Raw genomic sequence first — 19,494 nt, forward strand, 5'->3', positions numbered from 1 at the left:
ACACAATGATGTAACTGTTTTTTAATTAGAACCTTTCAGTTGACTGGAAGACAGACAGCAGGAGTCATGTTCTTTTTTCACTCTTCCAAGCAGTACCAAAACTACCTATTAGAGGAACAGATGCTGATGCCACAAATATCTTTTTACTACAGTCATTTCCTTCTCCGCACAAGACACTTTCAGGACATCTACAATGAAGTTATAATGAATTATTAAGTGTTCCTCCCATTTTAAAGGAATAAAAGGGGCAAAAAACAAGCTCAAAAATAAATCCAGTGCCAAAAGTCCAAATCCTTAGATCCCTAAAGACTGATGTATGTGCCTAACTCTGCATGTAATTCCATGGAATTCAACAAGATGACACACACACCAAATGCAATGTGCAGATCTTTGCAGGACTAGGATCTTCTTCAAAACAGGCTTTTATAATCATTTACAGGAAACCAATGCTTTTTTGAATCATAATGCTGTAAACAATCTCAAATAGATTTATTTTACAAGGGCATTAAGTCTCATTGGTTTCCTGTCATTCTTTCTGCTTTACTTTCTGCATCAACACCTTCTCTTCTGGTTTCCCGGCACAGTTTCAAGATTGCCCATATACCACGACAGGTAAATCAACACATTTTTTTATTCATTAACTAACATTATACATCTGAACAAACTTCAAATCACTAATGTTTATCTAGAACATGACTCTTAATAATACTTCTCGTTGACAATGTGGGATGTCCACCATTTAATAATAAATATAATACCATATATTTGAGCCACTTGGTCTAGTGGAAGGTGTCCCTGCCCATGGCAAGGGGGTTGGAACTAGATGATCTTTAAGATCCCTTCCAACCCAAACCATTCTATGATTCTATACATTTACTGTACAAGTATTTCATTGTAGTTTTTACAAGATTCTCATCATTTTTATAATTGAACTTAAATTCTCACATTTTGATCACCTCCCAAAAAGCCAGTCAGCTGGGATTATACCTAAGCACAAAACAGTACTTGCTTATTTTTGCCCTAATTAGGTTATTGCTTGCATCTTATCTACCTGTTTTCACGTTCATACATCTCTTTTGAAGTGCTTCTTAGTTGCTCGATTTCTTGATTTGTTTTCAACCTTATTTGTTCCAACTCATCATGCAGTCTTTTTTCATATTCTGTTTTATAGTGGTCTCTGTAAATAAACAAACACAACATGGGAATTTAAGATTAATTGCACTGGCCAAAATATCAACACTTCAGGTACAGCTGTACAAGTACAGCAGAACACTTCTTGATTTTACATTTTATTTTAATTCTTACTCATTTTCCTGCCAAATTGCTTGAAATGCATATTACCCTATGTTGTTATGCAAATTGAGTGAAAACCAATCAGGAATAAAGAATATTTAATTGAGAATAAATAAAAGCTTTCTGCATTGTTTTAATTTTTTTACAGTAATTTGACATTGATTAATCATGCAACATTATGCCTCACATTCTTCCAGAAATTCTTTGTCAGCCTCTACATGAGTGTTTATATTAATTAGCCACTTAAAAAAAAATTTAAAAAAATTCCTCACTTTCCAAAGTTTTCTAGCTTCTTCATCACTGGGCAAGGGTTGATTAACTTGCTAACTTACAAAACTGCCACGCTACTACAAGACTTTGTTATGTACTATTTGCACCTCATATGGAGAACAAACATCACAAGAAACACTGAAGGTTACATGCTGTGGAGATTTGTGAAGACGAAAAACCCCAAGATGGGGGAATTTCTGCTGTCAATGTGACATATATATTAATTAAAATACATACTTCAATTTTTAAGCAGCAGATATCAAAAGATTCCAGGATAAAATAATTTCATTTCAGACTAATATTGACATCTTTTTGTAACTTTGGAAGTCCGTGACAGATTGTAAGGAATCCCATAAAGAATTTCTCCTACAAAACAAGGCTTATGTCATAGGTACTTAACAGCTAAGGAATGTTACATGTTAAAATTTTATAGCATCTAGTTAATGTTCAAGAATAATCAATCAGCAGTGAAGCAACTGGTCGAAATTACATGTTTGGAAATAAAAGCATGTTTATGAAGAAATGTGCATTTCTTCCAATTTCCATAATTTTTAGAAATCAGCACCTGAGCTGGACAAAAACTCCTTCACATTAACTAAGCCCCCCAAAATATTTACATGTCAGAATGCTTGCTGTCCAGGTTTTCCTCTTTTCTTTTTATTGACACAGTGAATTTCAGTTGACCTTTCAAGGTAAAAGTAAATTTATCTCCTCTCTTTCCTGAAGTGCACCACACTACAGCAATGAATCTTTGATACAATGAAGAAGTTTATAATAAAACAAACACACTGTACTGGAATGTAAGCTCCCCATTCAAAACTTCTTGTTTTCTTTATGTGTTATATGGCTCAATATGTAGGGAAAAAAATGCTGAAGATCAAGACTTCAGGATACAATTCTTATGTGCAGAATCAACGAGCATCACCATTTTCTTGGTACTTAGATAATTTGCTATTACCATTACTACTTTCCAAAAAGAAATTTCTGTTGTTGCAGAAAATACACCTTCCCTTCAATGGCAAAAATGCTAGAAGTCAGGAAGGTTCACTGAAAAAATTGGAAGAATCTGGAAAAGTCTTGAACACCCACAATGATGTCACCAGAAGACAGTACAAAGTCATGCTTATCTTTATGATGACTAAAATAAACAAATGGTATAGTAAGGGGCATATTCCGAGTATATAGCTTGACTGCCCTGATAATGCCTTTTAATAAACACTGAGTTGCTGCTGAAGCAAAGGACCATAATTTGCAATTTTTATTCCTGACCTGTTGTTACAGTCTTTTGCTTGACTAGTAATTAAAAATGGTTTTGCCTCATCAAGTTGTTTTGTCTTCTTCAGGCTGCAGGCTTTAATGAGCATGTTTCCAGGCCTGTTATTGACAAGGCTTTATACTGAGAATAAACTAAACGTGATCTGAGCATCTCAATGCAAATATGGATTGCGCTTTAAGATTAAACATATAAAGGGAATTCTTTTGTGTTGGTCTGTACATAGATTCCCAATAACTGTAGCTATGACCTGCTGTGATTCATCTATTACCCCCATTACTATTACCCCCATTTTTCAAAAGAAATTTTACATTTTTACAGTTTACATTACATTTTTACATTATGAAATGACTTATTCAAAGTTCACGAGCAGGTCAGCTGCGGAACCTTGAATAAAACCTAGACTGCCCAAGCTGCAGTGTGGTCCTACACGTGCTGCTTAATACACTACACTGTCTTCTCTGCTATGAAAGACAGTAATGGTCACTAAAGGAGAGCAGATGTACCTGCATTATTCATTAGAGTTAATATCTGTCCTATGAAAATTAGCATCATGAAGAGAGTCACCAATACCAATGATGTGAAGAGATGGATTTGGTAACAGTACAGAATCCCAATGACAGTATCAAGATCTCTAAAGGCAAAGTAAGAGTCACCAAATTTATTTTTAGTTGGTATCAAAGTGCAAGAGACAGAGACTGCTGATATTCCAGAGGACAGCGAAGCAGGCTTGCACAATATCCCAAACTGTGGTAGAGGCAAGCTACGTAGGTCTCTTTCTAGATTCCTCAAATGGAGACAGCCTACATATTACTACAGGCAAAGGATTTCACAATGGTTTTCTAGAAACACAAATCTAGCTACAAGAGTCAGCGCTTACAAGCACATTTCTAGAGGAAGACTGCTCAGACCTAGATGATTTCTTCAAATCCAAGTTAAAAGTAAGTCCTAAAATATTATTTAAAATGCAAAAGTTCCAGGTGAGCATAGTTCTGAGATATATACACGCAAAAGAAATAAAAAAAAAAGTTCAAGAGACTGCACTGAAAGGAAAAATAATATTAAAACCACTTCTGACGGTCTGGAACTTCAAGGCTGATAAATCCAATAGAGTGCTCTTCTATTTCTATTTAGATAACAATTTGTCTTTTAGTTGTTTTACAGGAGAGTCATATTAGCACATTTCATCCTAGTTATACAAGGACACAAGATTTATAGATGCTGTTTGCAGTTCCATCTTCTTGATTCAGACAGAAGGAAGCAGCTAAACAGAAACTGAACCTACTTCCTACTCTAAGCTTATTAATTCAATCCACATGTGTTTAAGGACACTACTAACAAAAAAATGGTTTTATGTTCATTACTGAAGAACATACAAGCAAATATTTGATGTAATTTTGAGATATACATTGAAATTCTATTTTTTGGCATCTAGGTGTAGGGAAATAACTTGAACTGGATAACCTTGAATTCTGAATAAGACGAATCTAAATGTGGTTTGAAATTGGAAAATGATCTTAGTCATATGATTTAGTTTTAGGCAGTCCTGAGAGGAGAAGAGAGTTGGATACTTATGGGTCCCTTCCAGCTTGAGATATTCTATGATTCTATGAAATTTTGTAGTACAGCATTACATATGTAGCAAGACATGTAGCTGAATAGTGTAGTGTTTCCTGTTCAACATATATCTATACCAATTCAAATACCATAAGGATTTGACACTATTTATCATTGTGGCTAGCATACAATGATCAATTTATTTCTCAAGGCTACATTTAGAGAATCTGTATTCAAACTTGAGATATGAAACACTGATAGCTCTAATAGCTGATATGAAACACATTATGTCCTATTTTAAACATTTGTGAAAAATAAATATATTATTGCAGAATTAAATAATTTAGATTGTCTTTCACATACTCCTGTTTTTAATAAAGGTCATTTGGCATGTGTGGGGGTAAGATATGCAACGTATGCACTTTAAAGAGTTTTTCTGTCTTTTGTAATTAATTACAGTTACCTCTGTAAATTTTTATATACACCTAAGATAACAGTTGCCATAAACTTTCAATGCTGACATCTTCACTACTATGGTCCTGTAACAAAGGTTTAAGAAAAATTTCCTGATGCCTATTAAGACTCAACAGAAGTGGGTTCTAGTTACACAAATATGGACTAGCTTTCTGAAAGCTAAAATTATATTTAAACAGGATTTGTGCAAGAAACAAGGGAAAACAGTTAACTAACTTGTCTACTGATAGAAGTGAACACACGATAACTTACCTGGATGCAACATATTTTTCATACATTTCTTCCCTAGCTTTTTTGGCATCCTCTAGCTGCATCTGAAGTCTTTCAAGACGATCTTCTTCATGTGCACAGCGAACACTAAGCTCCATATTCTGACGATTAAGATAATCTTTATCTTTTTGCAACAAGTTGAGGGATTGTTGTATAGTTGCCAGCTATAAAAGACATTAAAAAGAACACTTTAACATGAACTTCAAGATAAGTATTTAACCTATGTACACATATTTGTGATTTCATTTTAACTCTCCTCTGTGAAATCACCTGAACCAAAAAACTCTATTTACACTTATGTTCAACATGAGTAAGTTGGTGAAATTTTATGCTGAAAAAAAGGCTTTAATAAAATTATACTTGTATGAGTTTTCATTATTTATTTCTGGTAATTGGTACCTCAAAAAGAGATAGTGTCCCTTAATCTACCTCAGTATCTAAATAGTACTGAAGTACTGAATAGCAACAGTACTGAAAAGTACGATGTCAGAAATACCAATGACGAGTCTTGGTACCAGTCTGTCATCATACTGGCTACAACACACTCAGAAACAGAACTGAAAAGTTTAAGGGCACCAGAGTGATTATGGCTCCATAAAGAAATGGTAAAACTACTAGTTCTGGGGCTGAAGTATATCATGATTGTCATGGACAAGGTAACGGTCCAGGCCAGCACCAAGTGCAAAGAGGGTTATACACGCCTTGTTTTGACTTTCATTTAGCATTGTGTTGCTACAGAAAGCTGAACTGATGCCAAAGTATAAATATTAATATCTTCTGAGTTTCTGTAACAGCCTTCCCAATCACCAGATCAGTCATCTTTACCACTCCAAGAAGTGGTGTGGGAGAGAGTAGTCTCCATCTATTGAACATTGTCAGAGAACAGCCACAAAGCATAATGGCACTCGTACACAGTGGCCAACTCCTTACTCATTATAGCAAAATGTAGTTTTATCACTTTAAATAATTTTGCCATTTAACCTCTTGAGGATGTCACATGCCAAGTTCAAAGAATGATAAATAAGTAACGTATCAGAAATATGTCCCCCAAAGCTATAAAGACATCATGTACATGTTTTAGACAGAATTCACCCTTCCTGAGTCATAAAAGGACTAAAGGTTACTTAATGGAGATATTCGAGTCAAAGACATGGAACAACTAGTTAAACAGCCAAAAATCCATACCAAAAAAAAAAGCAAAAAAGCTCTTAGAGGCATGCTTCTCTCCATCTGTGTATTGGGTTTGTGTGGCAAGGTTTTGGTAGCAGGTGGGGCTACAGGAGTGGCTTCTGTGAGAAGCTGCTAGAAGCTTCCCCTATGTCCAACAGAGCCAATGCCAGCCAGCTCCAAGACAGACCCACCACTGGCCAAGGCCAAGCCGATCAGCCATGGATGTAGCACCTCTGGGATAACAGAGTTAAGAAGGAAAAAAAACACACAAAGATTCTCCATTTGATTCTTCCAGGGACCAGTACAGAAGTCAAGAACAACCTTCTCATGCAGTGCCCCTTTCATTCACATTCTCAAGTTAATTCAGAACAGCCAATCAATTATTTCTTTATTCCTTTTGATGTTTCCTGGAAAGATTTCTATACAGAAACTCAGCTTAAAAAATAGTCTTATTTTTGCATCGAAATTGCACTGAGCTACAAACCATCTGATAACTAGTCAACAATGATACAAACTGAAAAAGTTTCCTTCTTGAGATTCAGTAAAAAAAGCCTCTTCTCCCTCCTGAAAAGCTGTTGCAAAGTTATGCCTACATCAGATGAAGGGAAAAATCTCTTAGTGGTTCCCATAGTTTTGTATGATTCTATCCTACTTAAAGTGACTAAGTAATCCTGGAGGTTCAGTGAAGCAATCCTCCCTATGAACAATTTAGATGCAGAAATAGTGATAATTGATAGTGAGTAATGGAAGCTTGTACTGGTATAAACTATAAAAAGTCCTATAGATCAAGGCAGTGGACTTAGAGAAATATATATAGAGAATATTTCCAAGTCCCTTGACTCAAAAGTTATCATACATGTTCAGTAAGGGAGCCATCACTGAACAATTCATGACTGAATCAATGAACAGAGAAGCAGCAAGGGACATTTCTCTTGACCTGACAAGGCTCTGGCTCTTGGACGGTCTTTGGAGCAGCAGAAACACATTCTCCTGTGAAACACCACTGCTACCAGAATGGCAATGACTGAGTCACTGAAGTGACTGACCTAACTGGATCAGAACTCACCAGAACCCTGACAAAGATGAGAACCCCTCTGTGCCTGAAGAGGCATTTATTCATTTTCCCAGCAGAAAGACTCAAAGACGAACAGAGACGTTAGAGAAAAACAGTCCATCACCCTAGTAGGCAGTCCTGCCCAAAAGGGAAGCAGCACTGGAATTCCTCTTGACAACAGGCAGTATCATAGAAAGAAGAGGTCCAGAATAGCAGTCTCTCTATTCCTGACACAGAACTAACTTCTGTAAAGGCAAAGTGAAGGAAACTTCAGGCAATTGAACCATTATTTTACTGAAGAGTCACAAAGAAGAAAAACTATGTACTCTATTGATGTCTAGAAAAAACATACACAACAAAACATAAGCTATACAGTATCTCTGCCCTACTGTCACTATTGGTCAGAAAGAGCTGAAGTAAGTTATAACTAGTTCTGCACCATTTGAGGGATAGAGCATACTCACAGCATTCAGCCTTCACTAGCAAATGTTGTCCTTGGGCCTCCTAGGTTCCTGAGCTTATTGGCAGAGTTTGGAAGACTGCAGCAAAGGAAGACTAAGCTAGAGACCTAGGAAAATGGCATGTACATAGTGCCTAGGGAAAAACAGAAAGCACTTGACCAATGTTGAGGGAGATAACCAATGTTGGTGTGGCCTGCTGTTTGAAAGACCATAGCAAGTGAGTAGGGCTTCTGATGACCAGAATCCATCTTCAATGAGAAGGACCCAGTGAACTGTGGGTTTGTAAGTCTAATCTCAGTCCCCACTAAGATTATGAAGCAAATCCTCCTGGAAGCCATGTCCTAGAAGCATATGGAAGAAAAGGTGACTGGAAACAACTAGCATGTATTTACCAAGGCCAAACCGTGCCTAGCAAACCTGACAAGAAAGTTGGCTCTATGGATGGGGGGACAGCTGTCCATGTCATTTACTTGGACTTTTGCATAGCTTTCAGCCATCTCCCACAACATATCTACGGGAAAATTGGCAAAATATGGATTGGACAGGTGAATATGAGTTGAACAAACTGAACATGAGGCAGAAGTGTGCACTGACAGAAAAGAAGGCCAAGTGCCTACTGAGCTGCATTAGCAACGATGCAGACAATAGGTTGACGAAAATTATTACCCTGTGTTTAGTACTTGTGAGACTGTATTTGGTGTGCCATGTCCCATTTTGAGTTCCCCATAAAGACATCATTAACATACCAGAGCAAGACCAGAGGAGCTCTACCAAGACAGTCATGGACTGCAGCATGTGATGTACAAGGGGTTGAGAGAAATGTGGGGTTTTTTCAGCTTTCAGAAGAGAAATCTGGATGGGGAAAAGCTTATTGTTATCTTCACCTATCCAATTGGAACGCATAGAGCAAGCCAGACTCTTGGAAGTACACAGTGACAGGCAACAGAAAAAAGCTGCAACAACTCTGATTAGGTTTTAAAAAAAATTTTCACAAAGAGTGTGGACAAACACTGGAACAGATTGTCTAGAAAAGGCTGTGGAATCTCATTGCTTGGCGATATTCAAAACTTGACAAAGCCCTAAGGAACCTGACCTAAGTTGGCTCTGCACTGCATGGGAGGGTTGGACCAGCTGCTCTCCTGCGGACCATTCTAATCTAAATTATTCCATGATCCTCCAGACTTGATTAGACAAGCAATCAAATTCCTGAGGTGAAGAAATAGACAATTACTGAGATAAGAACTTTATGTTTACCTCTTTTGATAAGTCATTTCTTTCTTTAGCTTGCGCTTTGTGTGACACCTCTAATATTTCATATTTTCTTCTGAGTTCTGACAATTCATGTTCAAATACATCACGTTCGCTGTTAAAATAAGGTGAAACTATTAGGTGCATAAAATGTAATGAACAAGATTCCTATGCATTTGTCATTTCTCAGTCTTCTTTCAGGTCATGATACTGACTTCTTCCAACCAGTCACTCATAGGGCAATTAGTGATAATTTTACCTTTTTTAGTTATTAACACTGCAACAATATCTTATTATATGAAATAATTTTCTTAATTTCTAAGTATTTAAAAAATAATCCTAGATTATAATACAATAATCCTGAATTCCTATCCTAAATTATTTCATACTCCTCTGATTATTCTTCTTTAGGCTTTGGGCTACGCATTTCTCCTCTTAGCAATGGGTACTGTAAGTACCCTTGTCCATCCTTTTAGCTTTGGCAAGCTTTTGATGTTATTTCCCATGACATTCTCCTGAATCTTTTGCAGACATTAAGTTTGATGAAAAACTAAAGCAATTTCATTCTCATCTTCCTAATCCAGCAGAAAGCAATGCATACTTGTTCTCAGTTGCTACTCTCCCTTGTATACAGCCCCTTGATACCAGAGGAGGTTGCACTACTCTTTTCATGCTTAAAATATATATGACACAGCTGCAAAAAATATGTTGGTGTTCTGAGTAAGAGTGCTTTCCAATGCATAAAGAAGCAGCTCTATGTCTCCACTCTATCTGACCCTGTCAGAACAGTGAAATGAATGAGCCAGTATGAGCTTGCAATTTGGAAAAAAGCTAACCAGTTTTATATTAAGCATAGCATAGCTTTAAAACTGAGATAACTTGTAGTACACCAGAACTAGATTTGACATAGCATTTTTAAAGGCAGAAACAAGTCTGGAAGTGATTAACTCGTGCAATACTCCCAAATATCCTCATGCAGTCATGCCAACAGTGCTCTCCCCTCCCCTTCGTCTGTGCCTACCCAGATGAATACAACCTACTCTCTCAAATATAGTTTTGGCACGTTTATTCATGCCTTTTTCAACTCAAGACTATTTTAAATGTACACTGTTAAACACTGGGGCCATTCACATGAAAGTTATTACAATCCACTTATTAAGATGCAGTTGCACATGGGAAGCAAACCATAAGCATCAATCCATCCTATTTGCAACAAGCTTCCAGGTAGATTCCAAAGTTGTTTTAGTACATATAGCTGTGAACAGAAGACAGACTCTCCTTCAAATGACTTTGTGTCAGTAACTGTGCCTGAGTTCATTCAGTATGAACAACTAAGGAGCCGACAGGCTGTTTTCTATTCATAATCCCCATTTTTTAATCCATTCCCCAGCAAATGTGCCAAAGGCCAGTTTTTTGTACTTGCAAGCACACTGGAAAAGCTATTTGGGAGCTGGACTGTTAAGTATATGTCTATGAGTGTATTTATAAGAAGCCCATTTTCACTATTTTGCAATTGTTGTTTATGAGATGGGCACTCAAAGCACAGGCTGGAATGCTAAAATCTGTATTTTAAAAATGAAGAGAGACATTGGAACTTCCTGCAGTTAAACCAATTCACTAAGGTAACCCTAAGATTCTCTAAGAGTTCTCACAACAGCCCTTTCAAATTTATAGTTACAAGGATATCTTAAGTTGTTAAATATTAATTCCCAAGGTCCGACCCTCTTAATTCACTGTGTAGGCACCACACAGTAGAGCACAGGGTCTTTTGTTAGATCATTGCTTTTAAACTGGGGAAAAAAAAAAGAGTACTTGTTCTAAGATGGTTGGCATCAATAGCTCCCACTTCTTTAGCTGCAATGAGACTGGTAGGCTCTTCTGAAAACATAGTGAATCCCTAAATATAAACTTTTAGGAAGATAATTTGATGCATCAGATTTCAAAGTGTTGTTCATCTTATGACTGCAATATACTACAGGAGATAACTGAACTGTTAGTGGACTGAGGTAAGGAAAAAATATCTGTGGTGTGTGTAAAATAAAAATCGTGAAATGAAAAACTCTAGACAAAGTTGAACTTTATTAACATTTGTATGCTAGTAAAACACTTGAACTAGAGAGATACCTACCATTTTACTTTATCATAGTTCTCTTGTCTGTAATCACCTCGCTGAATCATCTGCTTGGTATCAGCCAGTTCCAGTGTTAAACGCTGGCATCTAACCTCAAGTTCTGACCGATTCCTCCTCTCGTCTTCATAGCTCTAGAAAGTAAGACATTTTGAAGTCGTCACAGCTACACTGGTATTTACTTAAAGCAATCATTGACTAAGTTTTGTGAAGACCACTTATGAATATTCAAGTGGTAGTATTTCCATTTGTCTCAGTATTTGGAAATCTAGCATACATCACAAAGTAACCAGCTATGCTGATACTTAACTTATTTTTACCTTACTCGAAATAGTTGATTAACATACCTATTTTTTCTAATGCATTTATCCATTAGCACAACTTCAAAGACCAGTAACGCTCATATATACAGCCAGTGGTCTACAAACCTATACTAAGAACACAAAAGTCACACCACCTTTACAACATTTTCAAACAAATTTCCTTGGGAAGATACTTGCTGGTCCATTTGAAAAAAAGAAAGAGAATTGGTTGTTCAGAAAGTTTGGGAACCTCTGTCATTATATGAAAAATTTCAGTCACTCTCAAATTGTATCTGGTAACTTACATTTGTTGAAGCATATTATCCTTTGGTGGAGGAAGAAAAAAAGACAAACTAAAAGAAGAAAGAAAAGGTGCCCATTTACTGGTCTTTCAGCATTAAATTCCATTTTCCCTTCTTTTTCCTCTTCATATACCTTGAGAGACTACTATGGGAACCAGAAAAAGGGACCAAAGCAAAAGAACACACAGAAAACATTTGTCTCTTAAAATACTGGTTATTCCTTTTGAAGATAATCATTGCCCTCTTCCTTACCATCCCCCAGAGGAACAGCAGATTTTTGTACCTTAATTCACAATCTAGACTCCATTTCTCAGCTTTTTGTACAAAGTAGGTATTTGTTTTCACAAAGCTTACCTTACTTGCTCATCCTAAATGCTGTACTACTTTTTCTCCACAAAAACAACCAAAATATTATGCTTATCCACCTGTACTATGGAAAACTGACGGACAGCAAAAAGAAAAATTTGTTGAAAATTTGAGAATACTTCTTGGGCATCCAGATTTTTTCCGCAGTAACCTAATTCCATCATCCTTATATTGCCATTTCCTAAACCAGATGGCAGTATCCTGAACACTCATATGAGTATATTCAAATACATACACCAGTCCTGTGTTTGGCTGCTAGTATTGTTCACTCTTGTGATCATTTCTGGAAGAATAAATTGGTAATGGTGCGTTAAGTGCTCTTAAACCGCTCATAATGTGAGACAAAACCAAGTTAAAAGCAAGAGGAAGGCCACTGAACTATCAGCAAAATTAAAGAAATCCACAATTTGTGTTTAAATAAATATCTGATTACTACACAAGAATAAAATAACATGCACATGCTTTCGCAGTAATTGCACAGTTCTCTCAACTGCCTTTCTATCTTGTGGAAAAATACTCGTATTAGGTGTTAATTCTGTACAGCAACTCCAAACTTCTTATTTGGCAACAAATTTGTTCTGAAACCTAATTTTCTCACTCAACTCAGAGCTAAGGCCCCCCCCCTTCAAGGATTTTTTTTTTTAATAATTCATAACTGATAATACTAAAATCAGCAGACTGATTTTTAAACACTTCTCAGAATACTGTGAGTTCTGTTTTTTCCTGCCATGGTTGATACATGGCAGGCTTGGTAATTGATAATGGATGCTTGACAAACAATAACTCCATCTGGTTATACTGAATGGACATCACAAAATTATTAATTGAAGGTGAATACAAAACCAAATGGCTGCCTTAAGATGTGATTACTGAACCAACCATTTAATCAAATTAAATTTATTTTGCATTGAGTGACATTGTATAAGTTTATAATTTTTCTAAATAAACCAAAAGCTATGCTTTATACAGATTTATAAGAGAGGATAGTAATTGTATCTAGCTAGTTTTTAATAGACAAGAAAAGTTTAGCACAATAGCATATATGGAGTGGAAGACTCCTAAACATGGCTTACTAGGAGGAATGAACACAAGGATAATACTCTAGGATAGGTATGGAAAGACACAAAGAACTTTGACCAACTTCACAGGCACCATAAACTGAAAGACTGACAGAATGCCTTCTTGAAAAAACCCACACCTCAATGCTTGTAAAACACTACAGAAAAGCTCCCTAAGCCACTACACATACTGTAACTATTCTGTTGATATAAAACAAAAAATTCTTATTTATTTCACTAAATTAATAATTTTCACTTCCACTAAAAATCACATTCGATCACAACCACAAAATCACAACACTGAGAAAGTTTCCCCATGAGGATTTTGGATGGCATATCACTGAGAACACGTCATCTAAAGACATGATTGTTATTCACCCTAACATACCAGTATCTATGGCTTATTTTTATGTTTACCCTAATTAATGGATATACGTTAAACAAATTAACACTATAGAACATTTTCTTCTTAAACCAATTAACTTGCCATCATTTATAAAAATGGCATTATAATGGTAAAGCCTCTGTCAGGTGTTTTTAAAGGTCTTGTCTACAAGTTAGCTAGAGTTTCAAATATGTAATGTACAGGTGCAAGTACCCTGTTATACAGTACAAACATGACTCATCTTGCAATAGGAAATGGTGGTAAGGGCACTTAACTTTTAAGTGCAAATTGAAAGATGAATTCCCCTGTGGATATGCTGTGCCACTCTGCTGCTAATACCATGCTGGAATTCACACAGCCTTTGCAGAGTGGGCTATTGAAGCTCCTACTGTATTACACATTTAGCAGCTAGAAGTCAACTACCAAAAGTATAAAATTAAACTGGACAAATTTGTCATAAAAAGCTCTAAAGCACGAATTAACAGAACAGTTAAATATCTACAAAATTAGTTCTTTCTAATACCCGAGATCTAAACTAGGTTTTGAATTCTATTTAACAAATCAGTAGTTAATGTCAAGGGAAGGGGAGAGAAGTTAAAATCTGCTTTTGGAAAGCGATACAAAGACATATCTAAAGTATCAAACTGTTAATTTTGATTAAACAGGTAATTAAATGGGGTTTGTTTTGTTTTGTTTCTTAAAGATTTACTATAATTCTTGAAGAAATACTAATTCCACTGCATAGGTCACAGTTTTCTACCTACCTAATCTTTTAGGTGTTAAAGTTGTATTTTAATCACAGGAAAAAATGTGACAGGGCAAGCTAATAAACAGTCTATAGGCTAACACACAAAACACCCCTATATGGTATGCATATCTCCAGGTAGCAGATACACAAACTTCTGGACTTCTATAGCAATATATCTTAAAGACATACAATCAAGCTGCCTGTGCTTAGGAAGAATAACCCTTGCTTTGCATGTGATGAAGTTAATTTAGTTTATAATAATGTCCATATACCCTGAACTGATTTTAAGATCTCTGCAATGGAACAGCTTTATCTTTCAATTTATCTTCAAGAGATAGCTTGGAAGTCTTGATGAACAGCTTTGTCCTGCTGAAGCAAAAAGGAGGCTTTTAAGAGGATCAACATACAAAGCACTTTCAAGGACATGACTGAGGTCCTGGAAGTAACACTGATAAATAAAAATAACTTAAGTAAGTCCACAAACCTTAAAAATATTAAAGGACAAACAGTACTTCCTCACATGGAAGATGACTGCAATGCATGGCCTTTCTTCAGCTTCTTACTAATTTTTGCTACTGCAGGAAGTAGCAACTCAGACAGATGAGGTGGTTAAAACAAACCAACCTGTCCTAAGCAAGATGGGTAGGCAAACTGTGTAAAGAAATCTTTAACAGAGCTGTCCAAGAAACCCAGTATTAAACAGTACAGGTGGTTTCTACAGAGCATGTGAAGTAGTCCCTACCAAGAAGTGCTTCCATTTGGTTTACAAATGCTGTCAACGGATGGTTTAGGCAAGAAAATTCTGAACTTACCTGATCTGCACCATTTAAAACCCAAACTGGTAGAAAAACTAAAGATCTGTGAATGTTGCCTACCTAGACTTTAGTAAAGCCTTTGACACCATTTCCCACAGCCTTCTCCTGGAGAAACCGGCTGCTCATGGCTTGGATGGGTACACTCTTCACTGGGTAAAAAACTGGCTGGAAGGCCTGGCCCAAAGAGTTGTGGTGAATGGAGTTGGTGGCCAGTCACAAGTGGTGTTCCCCAGGGCTCAGTACTGAGGCCAGTTCTCTAATATCTTCATCAATGATCTGGACGAAGGGATCGAATGCACCCTCAGCAAGTTTGCAGACAACACCAAGCTGGGTGGGAGTGTTGATCTTGAGGTTCGGAAGGCTCTGCAGAGGGATCTGGACAGGTGATGGGCCAAGGCCAACTGTATGAGGTTCAACAAGGCTCAGTGCTGGGTCCTGCGCTTGGGTCACAACAACCCCATGCAACACCACAGGCTTGAGGAAGAGTGGCTGGAAAGCTGCCTGGCAGAAAAGGACCTGGGAGTGTTGGTTGAGAGCTGGCTGAATATGAGCCAGCAGTGTGCCCAGGTGGCCAAGGAGGCCAACAGCATCCTGGCATGTATCAGAAATAGTATGGCCGCACCTCGAGTCCTGTGTTCAGTTTTGGGCCTCTCACTACAAGAAAGACATTGAGGTGCTGGAGCATGTCCAAAGAAGGGCAATGAAGCCGGTGAAGGGTCTAGAGCACAAGTCTTATGAGGAGCAGCTGAGGGAACTGGGGTTGTTTAGTCTGGAGAAAAGGAGGCTGAGGGGAGACCTCATCACTGTCTACAACTACCTGAAAGGAGGCTGTAGCCAGGTGGGTGTTGGTCTCTTCTCCCAAGTAACAAGTGATAGGACAAGAGGAAATGGCCTCAAGTTGCACCAGGGGAAGTTTAGATTGGATATTAGGAGAAATTTTTTCACCAAAAGGGTTGTTGGTCACTGGAACAGGCTGCCCAGGGAAGTGGTTGAGTCACCATCCCTGGAGGTATTTTAAAGACGTGTAGATGTGGTGCTCAGGGACATGGTTTAGTGGTTGGACTTGGCAGTGCTAGGTTAATGGTGGGACTTGATAATCTTAAAGGTCTTTTCCAACCTAAACAGTTCTATGATTCTGTAATGATAGACCTCAGTTTTATGACATTAAACTTCACTGTTATCCTCCATCTGGAATGAATAGCAACTTACAGTAGTCACTGAAATAAACATCTATCTAAATTTTAAGTACAAAATTTTGAACAAAATTAGTGACACCTAATATACAGTAGGGATAAGTTGATCTTTCAAAAAAGCCTTTGGGGATAATATAAACAACAGAAACGCAGGGAAAAGATACATCAGCCAATCAAGCAAAAGTAGCAAGACTTCTTCATATTGTCTAAAGATAAGCCTGTGGAAGAAAGTGATCCTGCTTTTAAAAAGCTTATAAATGAGAACTTCATCTTTGAAGGATCACTTACACAAGCCAGCACTTTCTGTTCATATCCTAAGGTTCCTAAGGCCCTAGGCAAATGTAAAGCTACTATATTATTGTGATGTGAAAACCAGTTCCCTCAAGTTATTTGGATGACTACTGTGGTTTAACCCAACAGGCAGCTAAATACCACACAGCCATTTGCTCACTCTCCTCCCAGTGAGATGGAGAAGAGAATCAGGGGGGAAAAAAAGTAAAACTCGTGAGTTGAGATAAAGACAGATTAATAGGACAGAAAAGGGAATAAAAAAAAAAATAAAAACCAAGTGATACACAATGCAATTGCTGGCCAATGCCCAACCAGTGCCCAAGCAGTGGTCCCTTCATGCTCCTCCCAGTTATATGCTAAGCATAACGTCATATGGTACGGAATATCCCTTTGGCCAGTTTGGGTCAGCTGTCCTGGCTGTGCCCCCTCCCAGCTTTTTGTGCACCTCCAGCCTTCTCGCTGGCAGGGCATGAGAAGCTGAAAAGTCCTTGACTTAATGTAAGTGCTACTTAGCAACAACTAAACCATCCGTGTGTTATCAACATTATTCTCATACTAAATCCAAACCACAGCATTATACCAGCTACTAGGAAGAAAATTAACTCTATCCCAGCCAAAACTAGGACAATGAGATGCTGCTACACAGTAAAGATATCATTTTGCTTCCACCTGTTTATATAATATACATTCAAAAATTATTGGTCAATACATTATTTATTTGAATACAACTGGCCAAATGTGAGGAAGCTATACATAACTAGATAAGACATCTCTTCTAGTATGTCGATATGAAATTGGTAATCTGTCAAGGATTGTAGATGGGGCACTATCTGCTACTAAAATTTATAAACAAATATACAATATATAAAATCATAAACAAAAATGTTGAGCTACTTCCAAAACAGGGAAGCTCTGCAAGAAAGGTAAGAAAGAAAAGCTTTGGCATAAAGTGCCTTTATTGCAAAAGAAAGCAGGGGGAATAAAAAGCTCTTTCTCTCTATATTTGAGCTAATGAGAAGCTTCAGTGAAATATTCTCAGATGAAAAGGATCCTTGAGATCACTGCATTAGAGACTAGAATTAATCCCTTCTGAAAAAAGACTAGCAGTCTATATGAGCCATAACTATATATCAAAAAAGGTAGAAAGACATTGGACAGAAAAGGGAACTTTCATAGACACATAAGTTTTCTTGAGTCTTAGAAATGTTAAACTGCTGCTCCAAGCTAACAGTTATTGGTAGAATACTTTTCTTTGCAGCTTTGTTGCTGAACAAGATAAATATTAACAATAAGGAAGGAAAGAAGGCACATATCTCACCTAAGACTGACACCTCATCTGTCCTTTCTTGAGAGACATGAAGACCAAGTAACTAAAGCACTGCTTGAAAGAATTGGTGTCAGGGGGCTAGGGAAGGGTTCTAGAGCACAGTCTTGAATTATGGATGCGCAAAGTTCTGAAGAAACCTTAGGGAATGCAGTCCTCTTGGGGTAGCAACAGTAGCCTCAATTTTACAACATTCAGATACATCTAGTGCCAACTGATCCTTTGAGTGCAATAGCTCATTTTCTGAAGACTAGAGAAATGTTTTTCCTCCAGCTGGGAAACATCACAGAGAAAATTGTTAGGTTTGTCTAGCAAAACCTGACAGTTACTAATCCCAATTCAGAGATGAGGTCTTAGAAGAGATCTTTGTCCTACATATATCCAGCTTTGTCTTTAGGCTAACCATAGCTTTCAGATAACTGTCATACTATAAATTTGATTGCAAGTCCTGAAGGCAACTTTACAGAAAAAATAACTAAAGAAAGGAAGCCCTGATAAAACTATATCAAGACCAAATTCCAGGGAAACATTGCCAAGAAACTCATAGCCAGAAGAAGAAAGCAATACTTAATCTTCTAGAGCTACAAAGAAAAGCAGAATTTCTTTCTCAGACTCTCTCCCAGCCTTGAGAGAAACACGCAAGTAGTAAATTACATCTATTTGAGGGAAGGTTCTAACCACTTTGGAAGCAAACAACTCTGAAAATAGTACACTGATGTTCAGCATGGGAACACACGCATCAGAAGCTGGTTTTGTTTCTGGGAGGCTCCTGGTAATACAACACTATAACTGGACTTTCTTCTCTATCTGTACCTCCAAAGATGGTGGTGCCATTATTTGTACTTGAAGTACTGAGCAGTAAAAGGAGGACTGAAACGAGTCTGTATTACACATTTGGTAACAGATCAGTCAGCACTGAAATACAAGGACATTGCTTTTACCAGTTCCACTTCCTTCCCCCAGTCTGCAGCTGCTGCACCTAAAATCAGAGGAACCGCACTGGTCTAAATCACAGATGCAATAATTGTGTACAGAGAGCCATCAACTTAGTGGTAGTACTGCAGAACCATTTATATTGACCACTTTAGAAACAGAAAGTAGTGACAAAGATCTTTTGACACTAGCTGTATCTATCAGATTATGTTCCAGTGCTAGAAATCTGTCTTCACACACTGTTCTTTGCTACCAGTTGTCAGAAGCAACTCCCCACCCTACTGGGTCTGTGCTACAGATTCAGCAGGCTTTGATTAAGTGCTAACTCAGAGCAGCAACAGACAATCAACAAGAGAACTTTGTAACAAAGTTGTAGAGTTTTAGTGGTCTGAACTCCTCAGCATACTGAGAATTAAATGAATGTTAACAGAGGCTGATACCCACTTAAGACATTCTGCTCCTTCTGAACAAACAAAATATATTTTCATGTACCTAGAGTACAAATACAGGTGACAAACATTCGAAAGATGTCTTTCATGCCCTGAAGTCAGAAATAGAAGTTTTTCTAATAAAAATGAA

The 19,494-nt window shown here is 37.3% G+C and overlaps 1 protein-coding gene across 3 annotated transcripts in view; it reads right to left on the minus strand.

Annotated features, from left to right (window-relative positions):
- PIBF1 (progesterone immunomodulatory binding factor 1) overlaps positions 1–19,494 on the minus strand; it is a 131,421-nt gene that overhangs the window by 98,113 nt on the left and 13,814 nt on the right. For all 3 annotated transcript variants that reach the window (XM_054833583.1, XM_054833574.1, XM_054833593.1), the window contains exons 6-9: positions 11,199–11,332; positions 9,077–9,185; positions 5,120–5,301; positions 1,052–1,177 (exon numbers count right to left, since the gene is read on the minus strand). In XM_054833583.1, coding sequence (XP_054689558.1) covers positions 1,052–1,177; positions 5,120–5,301; positions 9,077–9,185; positions 11,199–11,332 — 551 coding nt within the window. The remainder of the gene's footprint in view (positions 1–1,051; positions 1,178–5,119; positions 5,302–9,076; positions 9,186–11,198; positions 11,333–19,494) is intronic.

Source organism: Grus americana, chromosome 1 (genome assembly GCF_028858705.1).
Source record: "Grus americana isolate bGruAme1 chromosome 1, bGruAme1.mat, whole genome shotgun sequence".
In the NCBI taxonomy this organism is placed as follows: Eukaryota; Metazoa; Chordata; class Aves; order Gruiformes; family Gruidae; genus Grus; species Grus americana.